Source organism: Hippoglossus stenolepis, chromosome 3 (genome assembly GCF_022539355.2).
Source record: "Hippoglossus stenolepis isolate QCI-W04-F060 chromosome 3, HSTE1.2, whole genome shotgun sequence".
In the NCBI taxonomy this organism is placed as follows: Eukaryota; Metazoa; Chordata; class Actinopteri; order Pleuronectiformes; family Pleuronectidae; genus Hippoglossus; species Hippoglossus stenolepis.
In genome coordinates, this window is record NC_061485.1 from 17622386 (window position 1) to 17646528 (window position 24143).

At 40.6% G+C, this 24143-nt stretch overlaps 3 protein-coding genes across 4 annotated transcripts; 2 read left to right on the forward strand and 1 right to left on the reverse strand.

The window, feature by feature from the left end:
- The first annotated feature begins 348 nt into the window (after positions 1-348).
- On the forward strand, positions 349-4831 carry cdk2 (cyclin-dependent kinase 2). Its single transcript, XM_035153060.2, has 7 exons — positions 349-962; positions 2097-2174; positions 2267-2387; positions 2507-2677; positions 3273-3374; positions 3491-3694; positions 3899-4831. Exons 1-7 carry the CDS (start codon positions 847-849, stop codon positions 4001-4003), a joined length of 897 nt encoding a protein of 298 aa, XP_035008951.2. The 5' UTR covers positions 349-846; the 3' UTR covers positions 4004-4831.
- Positions 4832-6429: 1598 nt separating this feature from the next.
- On the reverse strand, positions 6430-12307 carry olfml3b (olfactomedin-like 3b). Its single transcript, XM_035152850.2, has 3 exons — positions 12123-12307; positions 10743-11028; positions 6430-10122 (listed from the first exon to the last, which is right to left on the reverse strand). The coding sequence occupies exons 1-3, from the start codon at positions 12219-12221 to the stop codon at positions 9338-9340; spliced, it is 1170 nt and encodes a 389-aa protein (XP_035008741.1). The 5' UTR covers positions 12222-12307; the 3' UTR covers positions 6430-9337.
- A 3756-nt stretch (positions 12308-16063) lies between these two features.
- On the forward strand, positions 16064-24127 carry avil (advillin). Of its 2 annotated transcripts, XM_035151890.2 has the most exons (20): positions 16064-16293; positions 16544-16641; positions 16846-16920; positions 17097-17293; positions 17359-17467; positions 17557-17667; positions 18639-18844; positions 18972-19050; positions 19258-19356; positions 19441-19594; positions 19726-19826; positions 20569-20706; positions 20865-21023; positions 21130-21309; positions 21584-21732; positions 21838-21982; positions 22115-22303; positions 22381-22449; positions 22643-22753; positions 23539-24127. In XM_035151890.2, exons 2-20 carry the CDS (start codon positions 16582-16584, stop codon positions 23650-23652), a joined length of 2445 nt encoding a protein of 814 aa, XP_035007781.1. In that variant the 5' UTR covers positions 16064-16293; positions 16544-16581; the 3' UTR covers positions 23653-24127. The 2 variants fall into 2 exon arrangements, with proteins under 2 accessions (XP_035007781.1, XP_035007782.1); XM_035151891.2 differs by lacking the exons at positions 16064-16293; positions 16544-16641; positions 16846-16920; ... (1 more) ...; positions 17359-17467; positions 17557-17667 and adding an exon at positions 18327-18584.
- The last annotated feature ends 16 nt before the right edge of the window (positions 24128-24143 follow it).

Below are 24143 nucleotides of genomic sequence, written 5' to 3' on the forward strand. Positions count from 1 at the left end.
TCATTTACATATGATTACATATCTTTTTCATTGATTAAACACACTTTAGTCTTTAAAACAACGGATTCCCTTATTTTTGTTCCAGTATATAGTTGAAATAAAAACATTTGAGCAATTTACATCTTTGTTTAAAAGCCTGGAAGAAGATCTTTGTATATATTCTTTGTCTTTTTGTCATGTCAATAATAAAAGAAAAGACGTTGAGCACGTAACACGTCATCGTCGTCTGACCATATGATTTGAGAGGGCTGCTTGTTTTGTATAAGCAGCTCATCCCGACATTAATCTGCTCCCTCTCCCGACTTGCAGCCATCGACATGAACACAGGGGTGGAAACACAGCTGACGGTGCTTTTTTAAAACACTCTCACTCTCCATGTGTTGTCACCTGAACACAACACTCTTCTCTCAGAGGACGCTGGTGGGGGGGGAGGTTACAAAAACCCAGGGACCCCCGCCCGCCCTCGGTAGACGGTGTCTGTTGAGCCGGAAAACAAACGCTCCCCGGGCTAACGCGGGAAACGTTACTGTGGTTCAGTGTTTTGCATGGAGGGGCAGCCGCCGTGCTAATCCCCACCCTGACATATGCTACAACCAGGCTAATGAACCTTCTAACCCCGGGTAGTGGTCTCAGTCTGACCCGAGCAGGTTTACCCCCACCCGGTGCTCCGTCCCCGGGCTGTTGGTGAGTCCGGAGCCCGCTCAGCAGCCCCGTAGTAGCGGCTCGGTGCATGTCGGTCCACGAACTGCTCGTCAACGGTCGTCTCCCCATTAGCCACCGAGCGGCTGTTAGCTCCCGCACAAAGAGAGCAGTGCTGCTAACCGGCTGAACGAAGTTACCCCGGACATGGACACGTTCCAGAAGGTGGAGAAGATCGGAGAGGGGACGTATGGAGTGGTTTACAAAGCCAAGAACAAAGTCACCGGGGAGACCGTGGCTCTGAAGAAGATCAGGCTGGACACGTAAGTTACCGTCGCACCGCTGTTTGCTAACTTCCACACATCTGCCAGCGAACAGCTTCTTCTCCTCAAGTGCAGTTCAAGTGCAGTGTACACGGGAAGTACACAGGAGACAGTGGTACAGGAGCCTGGGGTTTGTTTTATTACACACAAAGAAATGCAAATGTTATGAGTTTCATATTCTTTTGTTGTTTAGAGTTCTAGTATCAACAATGTCACATCTACGGCGATATGGTTTCTTTGATGTTGATGATATAAAAGATATTCATCATCTGTTTTGGGTTTTGAAAACAAAACAAGACATCCTCCCACAGTAACACAACATAAAACACGAATTCTTCAGTATTCAAATAAAATGTTATGACTTTTAAACATGATCTACATAATGAAAAGCAACCAATAAATACAAAAAGTTCTACATACGTTTTTGTCGTGTAATGGACTTAATGATTTATCAAGTTAAAAAGTTACAAATGTTTTGTTCCGGGCAATAAAACAATATAAATCATTATGGCAATATAGTCTTCATCAATAGCAATATAACAAAGGTTCAAAAGGTTAAGAAAATGCTTGTGCGTTGTACAAACAGTAGTGAGTTATAACACATAATTCAATTTGTAAAATAATAATAATGTGACATTTATTGTGATGATTATATTTGGACATATCGCCCAGCCATAGAAATAGTTATTGTTTTATCATGAGAGGTCACAGGGTCTTAAATATGAGAAGGTTGAGAACCACTGAATACGATTAACATGAACTGATGATTGTTGATTTAGTGCAGGGTTTAAAAAAACATGCAATCTGTATGTGGGTCCTTTTCTATTCTTAATGTCTGCTCTGTGAAGAAGTTAGGACATCCCATGCTTCAGCAGGTGGCATCAGTGAGTCGCTGTCTCCATCTCTTTATAACCTTTGTATCAGACCACAGGAAGGGAAATCATGGACCTGCTTATCAGGCCTTTCCTGATTTGTTAGCTCACTGCCAGTGATGGTGCACTGATGTATTTATAGGATGTATATAAGTTTTGTGAGAATATATTTACTCTCTGCCCCAACTATTATGATTCAGAAAATGTAAAGCAACCATGCAACAGTAAGCTAACTTTTTCTTGTACCATGTGTTTCATTCAGGGAAACAGAGGGTGTACCAAGCACAGCCATCCGAGAGATTTCCCTTCTCAAAGAGCTCAGTCACCCAAATATTGTCAAGTAAGTGCTTAATGTTACAGTTTCAGCTTCTTGCAAGGTTGATGTATGTTTGTGTCCGATGGAAGTCCAGCCTGTATGTTAATGTGTTACAGACTGCGAGACGTCATCCACACAGAGAACAAGCTCTACCTGGTTTTTGAGTTCCTTAATCAGGATTTAAAGAAGTTCATGGACTCTTCCTCTGTCAATGGCATCCCACTGCCCCTAGTGAAGGTAAACATCGGCTACTTCTGCAAACTTTTGATTTCTGTTTAATAAAGCAAGAATAAAATGAAGTCAGGAGGATGTGACTGAGGTGACTCACCTGGGTTTGCGTTTCTTGCGTTTGTTAGAGTTATCTCTTCCAGCTGCTGCAAGGCCTGGCCTTCTGCCACTCTCACAGGGTCCTGCATCGAGACCTGAAGCCACAGAACCTCCTCATCAATGCTCTGGGGGAGATCAAGCTCGCGGACTTTGGCCTTGCAAGAGCCTTCGGAGTACCTGTTCGCACATACACACACGAGGTAAGTTGTATGGCTACTGTTCTTTATCTGCACAAACACATTTCAGAAGCAAAATAGAGAATAAATATAAACATAAGTCTACGATCACAAATTTCCCAAAGGCGGAATCCCTCTATTTATTTGTCTCATGAATAAGACAAAGCCGTGATCTCAGATATCATTTGTACATGTTCACTTGTCCCGAATTCTGTTTTCTTATAAACTAAATGTAAGAATAAATTATGTACAAATGATGGCAATGGAATATTTGCCATATTTATCTGTCATATTTTGGAATAAATTCACTTTTACACTTGAAATATCAGTGTTAGAAACAATATTTTCATGAATGATGTATATTTCTGACAGTGACATAACAGTAAAGCAAAAACACATCATCAGAAAAGTTTCAAATGTCTTTAAATTGAAATACAGAAAAATATGGTTTCAGTAGAACAATAATTTTGCTTGTAGTCAGACTGTTTACTGTGACTGCTCTCTGTGAACTCAAGGCTCTGCTGAAGCCAGGAAAATATAAGTTTTTGTTCTGAAAATGTTTCTTTCACAGCACATTTCTGTGGATGTTTAGATTTTTTTCTCACTTGATATTTTTCAGGTGGTAACACTTTGGTACAGAGCACCAGAAATTCTCCTGGGATGCAAATACTACTCCACAGCTGTTGACATCTGGAGTTTAGGCTGCATCTTTGCTGAAATGGTAATGTGTTAAGTTTCATCCTTCTTCTCTGTATTTCAATAAATGAAGCCAATATATGATGCACAATATATCAACATCTCACCAACAGTCTGACCTCACTGTCCACCCTCAAACAGATCACCAGGAGGGCCTTGTTCCCCGGCGACTCGGAGATCGATCAGTTATTCAGAATCTTCCGCACCTTGGGCACACCCGATGAGATGGTCTGGCCCGGAGTCACATCGATGCCCGACTACAAACCATCTTTCCCAAAGTGGGCCAGACAGGATTTATCCAAAGTGGTTCCTCTTCTTGATGAGGATGGAAGAGAACTGCTGGGAGTAAGAACACGGAATTCATTTTTATTTGTAAAGCACCAAATCATAACATACATTATCTCAAGGCATTTTACAGAGTACAATCATTTAACAATCATCAAAGAGGTTGATCCTGGATCTTTTTGTGGTACTTAGCATGATAAGCAATATGGAGTCTTTGGATGTATTATTTAACCTCACGTGTCCTTGTTGTTTTTCTCTTTGCAGGAGATGCTGAATTACGATCCAAACAAACGGTTATCTGCAAAAAACGCCCTTGTACATCGATTCTTCCGTGACGTCACCATGCCAGTTCCTCATCTGAGACTCTGAGTCCAGCTAAATATCAGGCCATTTCTCTGCCAAACGTGTGCGAGCGTCGCACCTCAGCCTCCTTTCAGGACCGTGCCTGGAACAGTGGACACTACAGGATGCGTTTGATCCTTTAATGAATATTTGATAAAACCCAAAAGCTTTTCATAGCATAGATGTCCTGAATGTTGTTCTGTTCTTTTCAGCCATGATGTTGTAATAGTTATAAATGTTTAGCTGTAATTTTCAATATCATAAGTTTGCACATTATGTGCAGTGGCCATTTTGTTGATGTAAATGTTATTTGGGATTAGGATGGTCTGGCAGACGCACTCTAGTCACGTGCCATCAAGTTTCCCAATGAATCTGTATTTTGGCTTTAGGATCTCTACGTTCAAATAGCCAAATAGTTAGAAGTACATGTTATTTCATACATTTGTGGGATAGTGCAAATAACAGATGATGATGGAGTCGGCACAAGTTGTCCCACAGCAGAATCGTCAGCTGATGTAAAACAGTTGGACACAAGATTATAATTGTGTTCCTTTAGTTTGATGGTTCTCACCGTTTGATTCAGAAATTGGGTCCAGAGTATCTTGAAGTGACTTTTAAAACCGCACCTTTGGTTGTTAAACAAAAAGAAATGCTCCTGTTTATTCGCTGACCAAACTGAAGTTCTCAGCTATGTACATACAGTACAGTTGTGATGTTCACATGTTTCCTGGTATAATTCAGATTTTACAGAATTTAATATGCTGTTGCATTTTTCTTACTCTAGATTTTATCAAAACTGAATGAACTGTTTTTATTCACAGTTTGAAAAAAATAAACTTGTTCAAATAACTGTTACTGGTGATGTTGGTCTCGAGTTTCACTGCAGATGGCTCATTTCAAAGATCTGTGGAGTCTGTTGGTAATTTCAGTCTTATAATCGTGTTTTCTTTAATTCTGGAGTCAAGTGAAACAGTTAAGCCAAATAACTTGTCAGACTCAAATACCAGAGTCAAATACTGTCTCGCCCGATTAAATCATATTACTTTTACACCTCATTAGTCTTTGTCCGAGGTCGGCATTTCACCACACATTAAGGAAACTTGATTAATGCTTATGTTAATCTGGTTAGAGTTTAAAGATGGTGTAGTGGAAATACTGACAATGAACTGATCACGTGTCTAAGATTAATGTGTCAAATTAAAAACATGGCATATCTATTGACAGTGAGATGTTTAACTAAGACAAAATTGTGCAAATTAAATAATGAACCTGTGGTATGAGGAAAACATGTAAAACATTTGTATTACTAATTTATTTTTAAAGCTTTAAACATTTAAATGACTTGAATCAGGTGATTTCAATACATGAATTTACACACGCTGATACAGCAGCTGAAAACAGGCTGTAAAAACTTATTGTTATAATTTTTTTTATACATAGAGGGACAATGTGGGCCAGCACAGCACTGGGCGGTTGGACTGTTAAAAGTCCATTGAGTTTTTCGGGCCCTGTCTGTGTATCTGTCATTTGGAGAGTGGATGAGAGCGTAGTGCATTCGTGCTCTGGGTCTGGGCCAAGTTTCATCCCTCATGTTGAGCTTAGTTAATGTAAATCAAACATCATGATGGCAGTTGTTGTCACATGGATTGGGGAACAATGTTTCCCACACGGTTTCATTTTGATGTCTGATTATGGACTATTTCCTTTGGTTATAATGAGACTGATGATTCCCCCCCAACCAGTCTTTCCACCCACCCAGCCAGGGAACACGGGGTGGTGGCAGGTTTGAAAAGGATTAGCCATAAGAGGGCGAGGTTCATGAGGGAGAGGCAGAGCAGTTAGTCGAGTTATGAAATCTGGTTCAGTTCTGCATTCGATTGTTTCTGAGTGTTTTAATAGGGAAAAGAACTGGAATGAAAAACATTGGAGGGGTGATAAATACCCTGTGTGCACACTGTATTTACCCCAGACAGACAATATTTTTAAAGTAGCATAATGTAGTGCAAATTATATCATGATGTAATTTGTAGCAAATGATGAATAATGTTTGGATCTAAACAAGCTGTACATATATATATATATATATGATGACGATTAATTATCTGCTTAGTACAAGCTTTACATTTTCTCCATTATTTGTGGATGTATATTGGAAAATGTGTGTTTTGGACCATATGTGGAACGTATATATATATATATGTTGACCTTGACCTTTGACCAATCAGCTACAAAAAAGAATCATCTGGAGATACCCTTCCAAGTGATATTCCTACCTAGTTTAGTGAAAATCCATCCACACGTTATTTAGTTATTTAGTACACACGCACAAAAACAAGACCCTTGAGGTTATGTCAACAAGGTTAAAGAAAGCAGCACAAAACACCTTTCCATTCAAGAACTCGCTGGAGTCAACCAGTTGTGTTAGATATTAAATATAAGCAGTCCAACAAATCTTTTAAACAGGAATGCGTTTTTATTTGTCACGCCATATTTTGACATCATGTCAAACAATACAGAGATTCACTTTCCAGGAAGCAGGGTGAAAAAGAAGCATTTTAACAACAGTGTAAATAGGAAAAAGTCTAAAACGTTAAAATCCTACATAGTGGCTTTAATACGTTTGTATCTGTTTATAGAAAGAGTCCAAGAGTTAACACGTGTAGTTTACCATTTATTCTAATAAAGAACAGTAACTAGAAGCAAAATAAATTGTGGGATTATAAGCATGTTAGTAAGCAAACAGTAAGAAATATATTTTATACTGAGATATAAATTAATTGTTAAAATAACAATGCATTAAATGAGAATGATGGCGCTCTGCTTATTTTGGTGATTTCATTTAGTAAAAAATTAACACCACAAGAAACACATGTGCTCGGCTTGTAGGAAAAATACACATAAAGAGAGAAATATATATTAGTGCTAGCCAGCTAGCGGTTTTTTTACTTGCAGTGACAGCTTTGTTGAGGATGTTATACAAGTGACACCATATTTGATGATGATAGGTGTTGGTATTAAACTTTATTGATCCAATCACTAGAAGTAATTAAATTGAATAAATGCTCTAAATGATCTAAGCTTTGCCTCTTGTTGAATATAATGAATGATATATTGTGACTAGTTAAACTACACTGAAGCCTTTATTTAGACTGACTTATTATGGACACCACAACTGCTGTTACCTTTGTCTTTGACTCTTTATGAGGTCGATGGATGTAGAACTTGGGGTGAACAGTTGCACAGAAAAACTGACCTCCAATGAATCTGATGCGCATGGAAATGAGAAATTAGAGCGTTTATGCATTTATGCGTAAAGCATAAGATGGACAGATTTTGACAGTGAGGTCAAACTGAGCGGTCAGGTGCATCGTATGAAAAGGTTTAAAAGTATGGTGTGATCTTTATTTTTATACATCAGAAGGGGAAAAGGGTCTTTGGAACAACACCAGAGATCAAGTAAAGTAAACCTATTCAAGTTGACCCACCAGCAGCAGTACAGTACCATGATTAGAAATAAGATTTGGCCGACCATGAGACACTGTGCCTCTGATAAAGAACTGGTGAGGATTTTGGATTTTGGAAGTTTGCGTTTTTTGCAAGGATTAAAACCTGCTGAGCTGATATTATTCAAACTTGGTGGAAGGGCGGGGTATAGGCTAAGGATGGCCCTAAAAACGTCTGGAGCAGATTCCACTAAAGGTGCAGATCCAGGATTTGTTTGACCCCTTTCTTCATGTTCACAAGAATGTCTGGGACATTGAGGTGAGGCGTGACCTCTGGGTAGAGCACGCAGGAGGCAGAACAAAGATTGTTGATGTAGATTCCGCTGTTTTTGTTTACAGCACATCAACATTGGCGTCTGCCCTTATCACCAAAATCTCTCGAATCTCACTGTCTTTCCAAGTTTACTTCTTCGTCTGCATCTTCTACTTCTGTGGCACCTCATTTTCATCCCGAGACATTTGTATTGTTTTTTTTCACATGTTAGAAATGTGTTAGAAATCGCACGCTGCTCATTTTTCTAGACATTTTATCAGGGGGCTGGCAGGTAAAGTTCAACCACTGACTTGGACATTTGTGTTCTCACATACAACCCCTGGACATTTTTAGGGAAATGTCTGGACTTCAGTTCAGGTCTGAAAGCAACTTAAGGGCCCTGTTAGTGGAGGTATGCACACTACTGAATGCTCTAGTTTTTAAAATCTTTTTGTAGGTCTTTTACCTGCCTGTCCGCCTGAATAATGACCACTGTGTGTGTTTTCTTTTTCTGACCTAACTTCCCTTCCTGCCAGGCTCAGCCAGCTCTCATTACCACACTTACAGGTTGGACACCTGCCAGCCCTTGACTCAGCCTAAACCTCTGAAACTCTGGAAAAGTGCTCAGCAGCCTGTTAGACTCTGTGAACAGTCACTCTGTTCCCACATTCAGTCTCAGTCTTTGATTCAGGATCTTACATGAAACCTGTGAGACTATTCTTTGTCTCAGATCCTGCAGTGTTCTGCCCTCAGAGTCTTAAATTCAAACCTGAACCTGTGAAAGTACAAATTTCTATACAATCAAAAACTTTTTTCAAACATATAAGAACACAACAGTAATTTAGCATTTCTGTAACTTTGCATTCACGTTTACTTCAAACATTGCAGGCTATATTTAACAAACCATGTTGGAATGTTTCAGATTGGAGTATTAACTCCACCAAGGAGGTCATGTTTTCACCTCTGTCCGTTTTGTGTGTTGGTTGGTTTGTTAGCAATATTACAAAAAAACCAGCTGAACGGATTTCCTTGAAACTTGGGAGAGTAATGCGGAATGGCTCAGGAAAGAACCCCTTAAATTTCTAGATGAAGACATTTTAGAAAATGTTTTTTTAGCATTGCAAGATACAGTATTTTCCCAGGGAAGAATTCATGGGTCTTGATGGAAAATAAGGCACATTTATGAAATCTATGAGTTTGTGAAATTTGGCTCTTTGACTGTTGGAGGTATGCAGTCTACTGAGTGCCATTCTAGTTTCCTCATAGTAGGAAAATGAAATGACACACTTGAAACATTGTCTAGTTGTTGCATCATAGTGAACATTAGCATTAAATCATATTTTAAATTATTTTATATTACTTTTTTCTATGATGTATGATTCAATAGTATATGAAATGGAAACTAATGGCTGCCCTAAAATGAACTAATTCAAAAAATTTGAAATTCTACAACACACATTATAAAATGGTCGCCAGTTATATGAATAATTTTGCAAGGAACTAAACTTTGCATAACGCCTGCAGGTCCTTGCAGTGTGTGGAGTGTATGCAGTGGTGGATGTGTTAGTGGGAGTTTTGGGAGGATGATTTTGACGATTAATCAATTCATATTTCGAGTTTCTTTTTCATGACAAGCTTGTACAGGATCTGGTAGCCGTCATCCCAGGCGTACAGCAGCTGCTCCTGTGGGTTGTACTTCAGGCTGGAGTGAGCTCCATAGCGTTTGGGAAAGTAAACCAGTGGCGCCTCTTCGTTGCTCACCATGCCATTGACGTCAAACACGCACTGCACACGTGAGCGTCCGGCCTCCTTGGTGTTGTACACCACATAGAGGGTGCCACAGATGACAAACGCCGACTCTGCGTTCTCTCTCGGGCAGTTTGTGTCCCACATCTGCTCGATGTCCAGGGAGTTGGCGTCCATTTTAGCCAGAGAGATGTGCCGCTCATTCTGCCGCGTGGCGTAAATGGCCCACAGGCCTTCCTCATCCACAGCCAGGTCCATCACTGTCTCGGGGGTCAGGCCGTACACAGGGACATGGTCCTGGACTGGAAACACAGCGCTGTCCGTCACAGAGTTGGTCGTCATGTCATATTTAACCACCATTAGATCCTCAACCTGATTTACATAATAGGCGTGGTTGTTGTAGATGGCGTGTCCTGTTCCCCTCCAGGCTGACGGCAGCTTCAGGCTCCTGGACAGAGACAGGCCCAGGGAGCGGGTGAAGTCTTGCGCAGAGGAAAACTCGTGGATGGTGTCGCCATCCGTCCCATTAAAGATGTAGACCTTCCCAGAGCCCCTACTGCTGTCTTTACTCCACATGCCCTTTGGTCCTCCAACTCGCTTTAAGATCTTCATGGCTTTTATACTGGAGATCATGTCGCTGCATCCTGAGCACAAGAGAGGGAGAGGTCTTATGTGATGGGTCTTTGACATTTTAATAAGGTTTTCATTCTTTAATTTATATTACTTTAAAGGAATAGCTCTGAATTTGAGAAAATATGGAAATCTGCTTTTCAAGAGTTCCACTGCACCCAGTCAATAAATAGTTAACTACAGCCAGTCATTTTTACAGGAAGAAATACTAATCACTCAGCGTCAGAGGTGCTGGCAGGTGGATTTTGTTTCCACACCAATCAGCTGCTGGTTCCAGTTTCATGTACAAAGTTAGATAGGAATGTTCTCAAAAGATGTTTCATCTTTTGAGAACATTCATCCTTCCATTATCTATACAGTTTATCCTTTGAGAGTCAGCGCCAAACCCAGCTGACATTGGGAATGAGATGAGTTACATCCTGGACACCAGCGTATCACTGGGCCAACGTACAGAGACGAACAACCATTCACACTCACATTCACACCTAGGGTCAATTTATAGTCTTCAAGTGCTGTCAGATTATTATCACGCTGTAGTCTTAAAATAAGTTTTTTCTCGGTCATCAACAAAATGCAGAGTTTAAACTGAAAATAAACTGTAAGTGCAGTTTAGGAGCATTATACTGTATCTCACCTGAGAGTTTAAAATATTTGGCCTTCTGCTTCTCCTGCACCAGAGTCACCTGCTGCTCTATCAACTTGTCGTCCACATCCACACACGGCTGAGCCCCGTTCTGCGTCTCCAGGTAGTCCAGCTCCCGCTCCACCCGGTCCACCCTGGTGCCAACACCGTCCAGATTCATTCTCAGCGCCTCTTTCTCTTTGTCCAAGTTCTCCAGCTGGGAAACCATCTGCTTCTTCAGCTCCCGCAGCTCCGAGGCATAACGGGTGGTCTGTTCGTGCCACAGAGAGATCCGGTCCTGTTCACAGAGGGGGATTAGTTTAATCTGAATCAGAACACAAGCACAAAAGTGACTCCCTCTTGTAGACAATTGGCTATTTTTGTTTTACAGGAACAGTACATGTATTCCTGGAAACACAGAGAAGGCCATAATTTGATGTTCGGCTCAGGCTTAACGAATAGATTGGGACATAATAAGTAGGTAACTGATCCTTCAAACAACCAGGTTCAACCTACACGTGGCAAGTATCCTCCCTGCTCACATGTCTTTTAGCTAAACCTCCTTCCAGTGCTCTTCCAGTGCTCTTCCAGTGCTCTGTGTGGGCGCCGCTCTGCAGCACACCCTGACCTCTGACCTCGCTGGAGGAGAGAACAGAAACAAGTTTCTCTGCAGCTGATCAGTAAAGTCTGACTCCACTTTACAGAGACGATAAAGAGATATGGATGAATGATAGTGTGAGACAATTTATTTTAATCAACATGTGACTGAAGGACTTCAGACATGAAATGAAAGATAACGGAGCCTTTCGTACAGATTAGTCTGTTTGTTTTATTTCTGACAGATGTTTATTTTGTGTTGTTGGTTAAATTACTAGACGTCAATGGTTTCAATTTATTATTTCAAATGATTTATCTTTATCTTCCCTTATTGTTTAAAACTATTTTTCTATTCCTTATACACCAAATTACACACTAAGGAGTAAATGATTGGGACCCCCTCCAAGACCAGATGATACATCTCAAGGTGTTCATCCCATGGTAATAAATGATTATCTATACATTATCTTTATTTGAACATTCTTATAAATGCAATTTCATGATGAAGATGGTACAAACCTTGTAAGCAAATATAACACACTCAATTGTTGTTTGTCATTTATTTACAAATATTCACGGTATACATACAAAACTTTCAACTCAGTGTCATATCCCAGACAAGAAGCTCTATAATAATCCCCTATACAGATGTAAAAGATCTGTATTTTCCAGCATTTTCCCCAGGGTTTGCCCACATCTGCATTCCATTGCCTGGTGCCCTGTCCCTCAGAGTTTCCTCTCAGAGGGACTCAGAGGGAGCGCAGGGCTCGGCAGGGAGGTAAAGGGAGGTCTTACCTCAATAGCAAGCAGCCTCTGCTCCAAATAGTCAATCAGTGCTTGGTGCTGAGCGTTGGCAAAGCAGGCCAAAGTAACCAAGACAACTAGTCCTCTCATTTCTGTGTCAGCTCAGTGTCTCTCTCCAGCTCCTGTGAAGTCTTGACTGGAGCTCAGTGGCAGCGTGTGGAGGAGCCAGCAGATTCCCAGAGGTGGCCTGGAATGTTTTACTAAGCTTGTCTGGGAGGAGCCAGAAACATCTGGTATAGATGGAAGCACAAAGTCAGATGGAGACAAGACACTCCTTCTCATTTTGACCTCTTACCTGGATGATAAATTGAAAAAACAAAACAATATATCATTTTAAGGATAATTTTTTATTACTATTAAGGGGGTTGGAACTTTAATTTCTTTAGAATACTGGACACTATTTTAGCACAGGATCACAGGAGCAGGAAGGGAAATGTGAGTGTTTTGATGAGGGGGTGGAAACATCAAGAGTCATTTAACGAGTCATGGATTGATTGGACGGACAAATGCATTAAAAATGTGGAAAATATATTGTTTACCTTGTGGTGCATGGTACAGCAGCTGAACTCAACCTCCCCTGCTGCCAGGATACTTCTTGGAACATTTGGCATATACCAAGATATGGAGGCCCTTTTCTTTTTCTAGTTCTGTTTAATTTTAGTCATTTATTCTATTTCAGTTCTTCAATTTTGTAGTTGACATATGAACAGAATTGTGGAAATTGTTATAAATTATTTTTTAAAACGTTTTCTGTGTTAAAAATCTTAAACACCCCATCCATCCATTATCTTAAAGGTTCATCCTTTTGAGTTTTTTTTAGCAGGCAGGAGCCAATCCCAGCTGACGGGAGACACACTGGACAGTCTTTAAACCCCCGCAGATACGGGGAGAACATGCAAGCAAGTCCAAACCAGTGAACCAGGAACCTTCTTGCAGTGAGGCAACGGGGCTAACCACCTGAAAAACATCAATACAGTATAAATCATTTATAAAAAAAAACACCTCCATAAAGAACTCTGACCATCATGGACAATCATTACTCTTTGGCCTAGCAAGAAATCAACAGTCGGAGGAAACACAAAACACTGCAACTACAGGAAATTGGCCTGTTAGAGATCTGTATTAGATAATTTTGCATTTTCACTGTAGATTTTATCCCCTGTCTGTTACAGGGGAGTTGCACCAGGAAGGGATGCCATCAGAAGAAGAGAACGTGTGACCAATCTTTTTTCCACTGTACATATGGACATGTGAGTAACAAAACAGACTTAAAAAAAATGTCTAACTGTCTAACAATTCTACCAGATGTATTTCTTGGATCTTGTCCTGAGGGTGAAGTCTTCTAATATGCCTTTTATTATAATACAGATGACATGTAGGGAAAAATGGTTTCAGATGAATCCAGATGGTCAACAACATTATTCTTCATGTAAACCTGCTGTGTGGTCAAAAGTGAGGGTTGGATTCATGGAATGGATTCATTAAGTGTCAAACTGCTTAATAGTAATAATAATATCTAAAGCTTAAAAAACTATAATTAATTTGGTGAATGCTGAATTGCCGGGGAAATAGGAAAATGCTGTTTAAACTGTCTCTGCTCTGTCCTTTCATTTATAAGAGCAACCCTGCTATGAAACAGCTAGATGACATCAGTGAAAACCTCTTTTTCCTATAAGTTGTTTCCACTTAGCACTAAAAGCCAACTCAAGCACATAATGACCGTGTGTGTGTGTGTGTGTGTGTGTGTGTGTGTGTGTGTGTGTGTGTGTGTGTGTGTGTGTGTGTGTGTGTGCGTGTGTGTGTGTGTGTGTGTGCGCGTGTGTGTGTGTGTGTGTGGGTTTGGCTCTCTCAGTAGGGAAGCAGACATTTATTTTATGAGATTCAGAAGGCAAAGGTGTGATCACATATTTTGGGATTTAACTAGTTTAGGGATAAATAAAAATGTCCGCTGTGCTCCACGCGCAAATGCAGAGGACATTTAGGCTAAAAACACGGTGTAAAAGACGCCTTTTTGAGTGGAATTTGAATGTTGGGGCTAACAGACACTTGGATGACACCACAGGAGCAGTATGGAGGCATTTTATGTTTTTATCTGGGTTTTTTTTGCATTTGAAGAACAAGGCTTTTTACCCCTGAAACTCTAAAAGTGTTTTGTGGACTCAAACACACCACTCCTCCATCGGCATAGTGGTGAGTAGATAATGAGTTAATGTTCATTTTTGGGTGAACTATCCCTTTAAGAGATTTGCAACATTTCCATTGGTTTCTAAGAGAACAATGACGATGATCCATGATGATCCATGCGTGGGCTTTGTTATTCATGTTAATCTGGATCTAGTGAATTTAGAAGTGGTTTCATGAGGGGACTGTTGGTGGACGTATGCGCTCTGAGTGCGATGCTAGTTGTGTTTTTTGTGCGTTTGCCTGCCTGCTCCCCACTAACCCTGCTTTGTCCTCTCTTGCCCCAGAAACACCTGCTCCTCTGTTCTGCTCTGTCACGCTCAGCCAGCTCCCTCAGCCGCACTGTTTGCCCAGACTTCCTCGAGTTCACTCCCTCTGATCAGCTCCCCGGCACTCCCCCTCACCAGACACTCAGCTCCTCAGCCAGGACTCTGGATTCCCCTTGTACCCTTCAGCGTTTAGTTCCCTTGCACTTGTTTTGGTAGCTTTGGGTTTGATTGGTAACTGAATTTGCCTTTTTACACTTGTACACAGTTTGCAATAAAAATCATCATTGTTAAACCAATTTTTTTGTGTCCTGGTAAATGATTTTTGCAATCAAAAATAGTACCATATTCATTCTGCATGAAGTACAATGAAATAGGTTTGTGTTTTCATATTGTCAGCACCTCTGCAGTGAGCCTGTCTGCACACGCTTCACTCTCACTAACACAGCCTAGTGGCATAGTTAGAAAATTAGAGTTACCTCCTTTACAATAAACTCTTTAGCCCTCTGACACACTGGTGAGCCGTCCTGGTTCATCCTGCCTTGTGCTTGGTCAGATTACAGTGACAATTTTAGGGACAAATGTATCTTTAGTCAAATGCAATCCAGTAAACCAGCTCAGCCATCATTTCTTCAGCAATAAATAAAAAGATGTGGTTCAAAGTTGGTTATGTTAGTGTGTAACAAACCAGTATGTGAGTGTGTGTAGATGGTCATGTGCTGTTGTGTGAATGTTTTTGGGCGTTGAGTGACTCTTCGTCCAACAATAACAGACAGGATCAGCAGGTAGTGGTTAGTTATGTAAATCAGGTGTGTTATAGGAGCTAATGCAGCACCTGATGATGTCTTGTATAAACTCACTTTTTTCTTACTCTACATCCACAGATTGTTTTTCTGGAGTCTCAACACGCTTAACATTTATATTTTCACATACACAGTGTGTACAATCCCCTCTAAATCTTTATTTTATTCAAATGTATTTGTGTGAGTCTCTACAGACATTCAGGAGCAGGGTCCTGATCTTGTCAGGGAGAGACTCACACAGGGTTCCATACTTCTTTTGGGTCGTGATTTTTGGACTTCTGTCACCAATAACTGCTGCTTACCTCGACTGATTTCAACCAAACATTGAAACGTTAAAACGTTAAGCTTGTTCAGGACATTCCTGCTATCTTATAATATGTATAAGTTATAATATATACTATAAATTACAACTGCTACCATTATGGCTAATACTAATTTCTAATACTACCTGATAATAATAAATATGTTTTGACTCAAATGGTAATATAAGATATAGTAGTATAATAATCATTATATTTGATCATCAGTAGGACATTCTATTCTCCTGAAAGCCCTCCCACTCTTGTTATTATTTATAGTCTATCTACCTGAAGCTGCGCATACTGTTTATCCATATATGGCGTGAATGTGGGGGCATACAGCCGAGTGGGCTGGGAAGTAAATGGATGTGACGACAATGATCAGTGTGTTCATTTGAATGTGAGTCCATTTTTTCAGGACATTTGTTTACAGGATTGTGAGTGTCCTCAGTGATTGGGCAGAACAGCGTGAAACGTCCTGAAACATGCAAACACAGGCAAATGTGGGGCACGGAGGGGAAGAGGCTTGAGGGCCTTTTGTTATCAGACAGCGGATCAACTAGTGGAAGATCATATAAACTCAGAAGATCCTCTTCAAACCCAAGAATACCAGGTATGTACTATTTCATAGTATAAGAAAATATGAGATTTAGTTGGCTCTATGTGGGGGTTTCAAGATTATCACAAAAAAAAAAAGGAAAACTAATTTCTAGACTAGATAATACAAAGGATAAGTGGTATGAATAATGGATGGATTCAAACTTTGTGCCACTCTGTGGTTCGACATTAGGAGACTATTTAATGGTGCAGAAATTATATTATTATTATATTGCACTTCTGATTTTCTCTTCCAACAACAAAAGGGATCAAGTCCCACCGACACTGAATTCATCCGAGCAACATGGAGTTCACATTCAGAGCAGTAACTCACAGCACGGGGATTATTATCTGGAGAGTTGAGGTAATGTGACTTCAGATGCTACAATAATGACTGTGGACTGAAACTTTGCCAAATGAACTGTTTGATTTGATGATTTAAAAAAAGAAACTCCTACTGCTCGACCAGTAGCAAATGGCTGAAAGCTGGTGAGCAGCAATGGCGGAACAACTCCTGTCATTTCATCTGAGATGCAGATTTTGTTTTTTTCTTCACTCTGTGCAACAGAAATTGGAGCTGGTTCAGGTCCCAGAGAAATCCAATGGGAGCTTTTATGATGGTGACTGCTATCTGCTTTTGTCTGTAAGTCTGAGAAGTGACTAATGAATCTGTGTGGTTTTCAGTGCCGGGGCAGCTTGTTTGTCGAGCACAGCCCACTGTTGTATTTGTAGACATTTGTACTTTTTACATTATAACAGATACCATCCTCATGTATACACCAGCACAGACCCACTGTTTCTCCTCTTTGGTTTGTCCAGACACAGAAGGTGGGCAGCTCTCTGTCTTATGATATCCACTACTGGATTGGTTCAACGTCCTCTCAGGATGAACAGGGTGCAGCCGCTGTTTACACCATACAGCTCGATGAATTCCTGGGCTGCACTCCGGTCCAGCATCGCGAGGTCCAGAACCACGAGTCTGATGCCTTCAGGGGATACTTCAAACAAGGAATAATGTGAGTGTCGCTGCAGTAGGCCGGCCTTAAATAAATCGTAAATATAATGATCTTGTCTTGTTTAGCTATAAGAAAGGTGGCGTTGCATCAGGTATGAGGCACACTGAAACCAACTCCTATGATGTGAAGAGGCTGCTTCATGTCAAAGGGAAGAAGAGAGTGATTGCCAGGGAGGTGAGCCGTGCTTCACAGTGGTTATGTAATGTTTATGGTGCACAGGAAGCTCTGTACAAAAAGGTGCTTTATGCTTGAATTTGTTTCAGGTGGAGATGTGCTGGAAGAGCTTCAACCTTGGAGATGTCTTTTTGTTGGACATTGGAAAAACCATTGTTCAGTGGAATGGCCCAAGGTGTAACAAACAGGAAAAGCTTAAAGTAAGATTTTTGTGTGACTGTGTGGGGGGCCTCTGTATTTTGTTGGGTGCAAAATGTATTTTGTGTTTGTTTTAGTGCACCTTTACTTCTGTGTTGCATTAGGTGCTCGGGCAAATAACAACTCACAGAGCAACTGACTGTCTCTAAAGACACAGCCTTCTTCTGCATGTATATTGTAGTTGGACCTTGAAATAAGTCTGACTGTAAGTTGTGTGTTTTCGGTGCTGATCACAGTATCTAAATCATCCTCTTTCAACCTGTATGGAAAGAGGTGGGAGTGCTCAGATTAAGTTCATTTCCTTGTTCCTGCAAAAAGCGTGGAGCCTCTGAATGGTTCATTGTCTCACACAGTTCAAAACCCTCATCATAGAAATACAATGAGGCGTGTTGTTGTTGTTACCTTTTAGTTAGATTTCCTGTTGCATCAGGGTTAGGGTTAGGGTTAGGGTTATAATAATACAAGATTTCTGACAAACCAACACAGAAATTCTGGGATGAAAAGCAAGTAACGCTACTTTAATTCAACTTTTAAATCTCTTAATTCTTAAAAATGTGTCCTTATGGAAAGTTACTAGATCAATCAATCAATCAACCAATCAATCAATCGATCACATTTTATTTGCATAGTCCATATTTACAATTAACAATTTGTTAAAACTATAAGTTAAAACTACTAATATAATGGCCAAAATGTGATCGTGACCACATATTCTCTCTATGTGGAGTTTCCAGGTACTGCAGCTTCCGACCACAGTCCAAAGACATGCAGACTGGAGTTAGATAAACTGGAGACTCTAAATTGACCATAGGTGTGAATGTCAGATTGAATGGCTGTTGGTTCCCACGACCCTCAAAAGGATAAGGCATGTAGAGGGATGGATGGATGGATGTCATCAATATGTCATCAAAAGTTTAAAGTCTGAGATTTCTGAGATTGTGTATTGTTTCTGTGTCGTACCTCTGCTTCTCAGGGGATGTTGTTGGCCAAAGACATCCGGGACAGAGAGAGAGGAGGTCGGGCGGAGATCAGAGTGATCGAGGGCGATGCAGAAAGCAACTCTCCTCAGAACATGGAGGTCCTGAATAATGTTCTGGGAGAAAGAACATCCGGGCTGAAAGAAGGACCTACTGATGAAGTTGCGGACCAGGAGCAGAAAGCCAAACTTACTCTTTACCAGTGAGCCGCCCCCCCCACTGGCCTGTATATCCATGTCCCTACAGGCATTATTTAGTGCGAGAGTGAGAATTTATCCATATTCAGTTTCAGTTTTGTTCGATTTAATTTGTCTGTGCCTTTATTTCAGTGTGTCAGATGTTGATGGCCAGATGAAGGTCACAGACGTTGCCACCAGACCACTGGTTCAGGATCTTCTCAACCATGATGTGAGCTGCTGCCATGTTGATTAAAAGGAGGATGCCTATATTTATACTGTGGGCATACAAATAGATCCGTTCGCCACTATGGTGTCAATCACTATTCCCATGCACTGTAGAGTTTGAATTATTGATACTGCTGTTCAAACACAGGGAAGCAAATATACATATATTACTTAGTTATGTTTTGTACACCTAATCTAATGTTCATTTTAGGACTGCTACCTCCTGGACCAGGGAGGGACCAAGATCTTTGTATGGAAGGGGAAGAAGGCAAACAAAGCTGAAAGACAGGCTGCGATGGCCAGAGCTTTGGTGAGTGACACCACATACCACCACTTTGGGTTTGAATGATCTAACATGACATGTTTCTATGTTGCATTTGACTGGCTGCTACAGGAGTTCATCAAGGTAAAAAAGTACCCCAACACTACAAATGTGGAGACAGTGAATGACGGAGCAGAGTCGGCTCTCTTCAAGCAGCTGTTCCAGAGGTGGACGGTCAAAGACCAGACTCAGGGTCTGGGCAAAGCACACACGAAAGGGAAAGTGGGTAAGTGCCTATGTGTTCGTTAATCCACAAAAATGCAACAAGCAAGAAAGAGGAAGCACATTTGTCTTTGAATAACAACTTCTTTGGTTGTTGATTCATGATTTATTGTTTTATGATCATATCTGCTGCAGCCAACATCAAACAGGAGAAATTTGATGCTTCTCTGATGCACGTGATGCCAGAAGTTGCAGCACAGGCGCGAATGGTGGACAATGGCACGGGTCAAGTTGAGGTATCTGTAACTATATACTCTGAATTTAATTGTTGTCACACTGGTGGCTTGGTGGTATACACTGTGTCAGGATGCCTGTTTATACCTTAATCTGTCGGTCCAACATTTTGGTATGGATTATCAAATGTTGTTTCCGGACAACTCAGTTTATGATACTACAAAAACACCTGTAGGTCTACTTTGAGATTAATGCTGAAATAGCATGCTAATACAAAAATGACAGCATGCTAACAGGCTAAACATGAGAATGTGACATACGAAAATGCTAAATGTCATAATTATACCATAGTTTCTGCCGCATGTTAATTCTTAAAGGGATAGTTCACCTTAAAAATGAAAATTCACTCATTATCTACTCACCACTTTGCCGATGGAGGGGTGGGTGAAGTGTTTGAGTCAGCAAAACACTTTAGGAGTTTCAGGGGTAAACAGCGTTGCAGCCAAATCCAATACAATTAAAGTAACAAGTGATACATTTTCCAAATGTAGAATAACAACAGAAAGAAAAACATCAAATGCCTTCATACTGCTCCTGTGGTGTCGGTAAGCCCCAACATTGAAATTTGACTCTAAACTGCGTCATTTACACCGTGTTTTTAGCCTAAACGTCTGCCTTGATCCTTGTGAGTATCATGAGAACTCGTGAGTATCACAAAAACTCTTAACATCACTGGATTGTGGCCACAGTGAGGGTTTTTGCTATTTGTGTTTCAGACTTAATTTACCTTTGTGATGTTCTCAGGTTTGGAGGATTGAGAATCTGGAGCTCGTCCCTGTGGATCTTAAAAGATACGGATACTTCTATGGAGGAGACTGCTACCTGATCCTCTACACCTACCTGGTTAACAACAAGCAGTGTTACCTGCTCTACATATGGCAGGTGAGGGCGTGCTGTAACAAACCGTGTCTTACATAATAAAAAAATGAATAAATAAATGAATAAAATACATAAAATATTAAATTTCAAAGTTGCTCTTCCCCCTTCCCTGCTTTGGATTTTTCTGATGGTCAAATGAACTATTCTGACTCATATATTAGGGGCATCATGCAACACAGGATGAAATAGCAGCCTCAGCATTTCAGGCTGTGGATTTGGATCAGAAATATGGTGACGAGCCCGTCCAAGTGAGATTAACCATGGGCAAAGAACCGAGACACTTTATGGCTATGTTCAAGGGTAAAATGGTCATCTTTGAGGTACGACTATTGACTGCCATTATAAAAAAATTCTATAGATGTAATATATCATTTCTATGGTGTCTTTTTTACAACAGTAAAGAATATCACTGTTCTTTTCCTGAAGGGGGGCACATCTAGAAAAGGAACCTCTGACCCAGAGCCTCCGATCAGACTGTTCCAGGTCCACGGCTCTGACCCGTCCAACACTAAAACCATTGAGGTCCCAGCCCTGGCCTCCTCTCTCAACTCCAATGATGTGTTTTTACTGAAGAGCCAATCAGGAATGTATCTGTGGTGTGGGAAGGTAAGGAGGAGGGAGTTTAAATAAGAGAGAGAATCACAACCACAGGGTGATGATACAATATAATACTTTTGGAGTATTCATTTTGTAATACTACTGTAAAATTAAATTAAAATCAGACATACTGTTATTTGCTTTGCCGCATATAGTAAGTATTTACCCTGTGAAAGCTTATTTGAGCAAAACACTAAACCTCTAAACGTTTTCTCAGTATTTTGATATAAACTGACTTTCAGCACTATTATTATTATTGAAAAGGTGTAATTTTTGTTACCAGGGCTCTAGTGGAGATGAGAGGGCCATGGCTAAGGAGGTCAACTCTGTGATTGGACAGAACAGCTCAGAGGAGATTGTCGCAGAGGGCCAGGAGCCCGTTGAATTCTGGGAAATCCTTGGAGGCAAAGCTCCATATGCTAATGACAAGAGGTGATGAAAGAATACTAATACCCTAATGTTCGATGTTATGAAGAGGAAACTCATTAGTTTTCCACTGTTCTGCAAGTGATGTGTTGTTGTTGTTGTTGTGTGCAGGCTCCAGCAGACGGTTCTAGACCACCAGCCACGTCTGTTCGAATGCACCAATAAAACAGGCCGTTTCATCGTGACTGAGGTGACTCAGTTCACACAGGATGACCTCAATGAGGATGATGTCATGTTACTGGACACATGGGACCAGGTATGAGGTGACACTGTCTGTGACAAGTACAAAGTCTGAAACTTTTTAACCTGCTGTAGTGAAACAAAACTCTGAGCCTGATCTCTTTATTCTGTAGATATTTATTTTCCCATAACTCTGCCCCCTCTTCAGGTGTTTCTCTGGCTCGGTAAAGAGGCAAACGCTGTTGAGCGCAAAGAAGCCGTGGTCACAAGCCAAGAGTACCTGCACACCCACCCAGGCAACAGAGATCCAGACACCCCCATCTTCTCGGTCAAGCAAGGGTTCGAGCCGCCCACCTTCACTGGGTGGTTCACAGCCTGGGATCCCTCCAAATGGAGCGTGAGTGTTTTGCTGAAGGGCTTGATCATTTAAATTGATGAGTAAAACACACACACTGAAAAAATGTCTTCTTTTAGGGAGGAAAAAGCTACGAGGAGTTGAAGAAAGAGTTGGGAGATGAAGTGTCGCCCGTTCATGTAACAATTGTACGTAGAATCTTATTCATTTCTCATGTTTTTCATTTTCTCAACATTGAATATGTATTGGATTTATGACAAAATGCATGTTTCCATAAATCTTTTTTAGATTTTGTCTTCTTATATGTCACAACAGTAAGTGATACATTAGATGAATGAAGTTATGTAGACTAGCAATGTTCTGTTAATGGGATTTTTCCAGGAGCTGAACTGTGTTGAAAGTGAGAAAAACTTTGAGTCCTTTCCACCGGACTCTCTGCTCAACAAGCTCGCTAACGAACTGCCTGAAGGTGTGGACCCATCCAAGAAAGAGGTGTGTGTGTGTGTGTGTGTGTGTGTGTGTGTGTACTTGAACAGATATCTTTGAGAATACAATTTGAAACCTTATATTTTTGGAAAGTGAGGATATTTTTGGAGAGTGAGGACATTTAGGCCGGTCCCAGTCCTCACCCCCTTACCCTCTTTCAATTGGCTTTGAGGGATAAGTCTTGCTTTTAGGGTAGGAGTAAGGTTTAGGGTTAACAATTTATTTGTGATGGGTTGGATTAGAGGACAGGCAAGGCATCATGTCAGTGAGTCTCCTCACCAAGATAGAAGTTCAAGGTTTGTGCCTGTGTAGGAAAAAAGTTAATTTTGGGGTCAGTGGTGAAGATTGGGGAAAGGTTATGAGAGAGTATGGGTTCTCCAGTTAACTAATGTAAGTGTATGTAAAGTCCCAGACGGGGATCTATGATGATAACATACAACCTCAGGAAGCCATGTTTGTGCACTTTCTCCCTGGAACAGTCAAATGTGCATGATTTAACTATATGTTAGACACTGATTTAAAAAATGTCTTTAGTGCATTAGATAACCATCTGACAGGCTGAATAGAATTTCCTCCAAATATCACCTTTATTGATCCCACGTGGAAATAATCTGCTTATAGTGTTTAAGTTAGTATCATTATCTAACAAGTTTGATTCAGTTCTAATTATCCTCGAGCTGCGGTTATTTTGTTGTGTTGTAAAGTGTTACCATGACGCTTTGCAACAGCTGAAGACATAACCTGCTCTGGTTGTTTCTGAATCTGACTGTGTTTTATTGACTGCTCTTCAGAAATACCTCTCGGACTCGGACTTCAGCAGCGTGTTTGGGATCAGCAAAGACGACTTTGCAGGGCTGCCGCAGTGGAAACAGCTCAACATGAAGAAAGAAAAAGGAATGTTTTGATATCAGCATGAGGTCTCGCCTGTATGTCCCCCCTCCCCTTATTGACTTTCCACTGAAGCCAGTCTTGATTCTTAATTAAATTAAAACGTGTTGTAGCTCTTGTAATAACAAAATTTGAAATCTCAGTCTGACAATATAAAAAACTGTAATGCCTATTATCACGGGTGTGGACAATAACCATTAAAAGCAGAAATTTCTTTAAAATCAAGCACAGCAATAAATATTTGTGCAACTTTCTTTAACTTTGAAATACCCAAATGTTAACAGCACTGATTCATCCTGTAAGTCCAGATCTACTTTGCCATCTATTGGTCAAATAATGATACAGCATGTTCCTTTTGTTTCTACAAACTGTTAAGTATCTACAGCTGTTCCTCTACAGGTTTCACAGAAATGGATTACAAATCAACTTGTCCTATAATTTGTATTTTTTCCCCCGTTTAAAAAAATTGAAATAAACAAGTACATGAAACAATTGTGAGCAAATAAAT

What these genes read in the sequence shown, in the direction of transcription:
- avil (XM_035151890.2), top strand. Translation starts at nt 16,582, where the DNA reads ATGGAGTTCACATTCAGAGCAGTAACTCACAGCACGGGGATTATTATC. An exon ending in CCATATGCTAATGACAAGAG is followed by an intron (nt 21,733 to 21,837) that starts GTGATGAAAGAA and finishes TGTTGTGTGCAG; the next exon opens with GCTCCAGCAGACGGTTCTAG. An exon ending in CGCCCGTTCATGTAACAATT is followed by an intron (nt 22,450 to 22,642) that starts GTACGTAGAATC and finishes GGATTTTTCCAG; the next exon opens with GAGCTGAACTGTGTTGAAAG.
- olfml3b (XM_035152850.2), bottom strand. Translation starts at nt 12,221, where the DNA reads ATGAGAGGACTAGTTGTCTTGGTTACTTTGGCCTGCTTTGCCAACGCT. An exon ending in AGAGGCTGCTTGCTATTGAG is followed by an intron (nt 11,029 to 12,122) that starts GTAAGACCTCCC and finishes CTCTGTGAACAG; the next exon opens with GACCGGATCTCTCTGTGGCA. An exon ending in CAAATATTTTAAACTCTCAG is followed by an intron (nt 10,123 to 10,742) that starts GTGAGATACAGT and finishes TCTTGTGCTCAG; the next exon opens with GATGCAGCGACATGATCTCC.
- cdk2 (XM_035153060.2), top strand. Translation starts at nt 847, where the DNA reads ATGGACACGTTCCAGAAGGTGGAGAAGATCGGAGAGGGGACGTATGGA. An exon ending in AGTCACCCAAATATTGTCAA is followed by an intron (nt 2,175 to 2,266) that starts GTAAGTGCTTAA and finishes AATGTGTTACAG; the next exon opens with ACTGCGAGACGTCATCCACA. An exon ending in TTCGCACATACACACACGAG is followed by an intron (nt 2,678 to 3,272) that starts GTAAGTTGTATG and finishes GATATTTTTCAG; the next exon opens with GTGGTAACACTTTGGTACAG.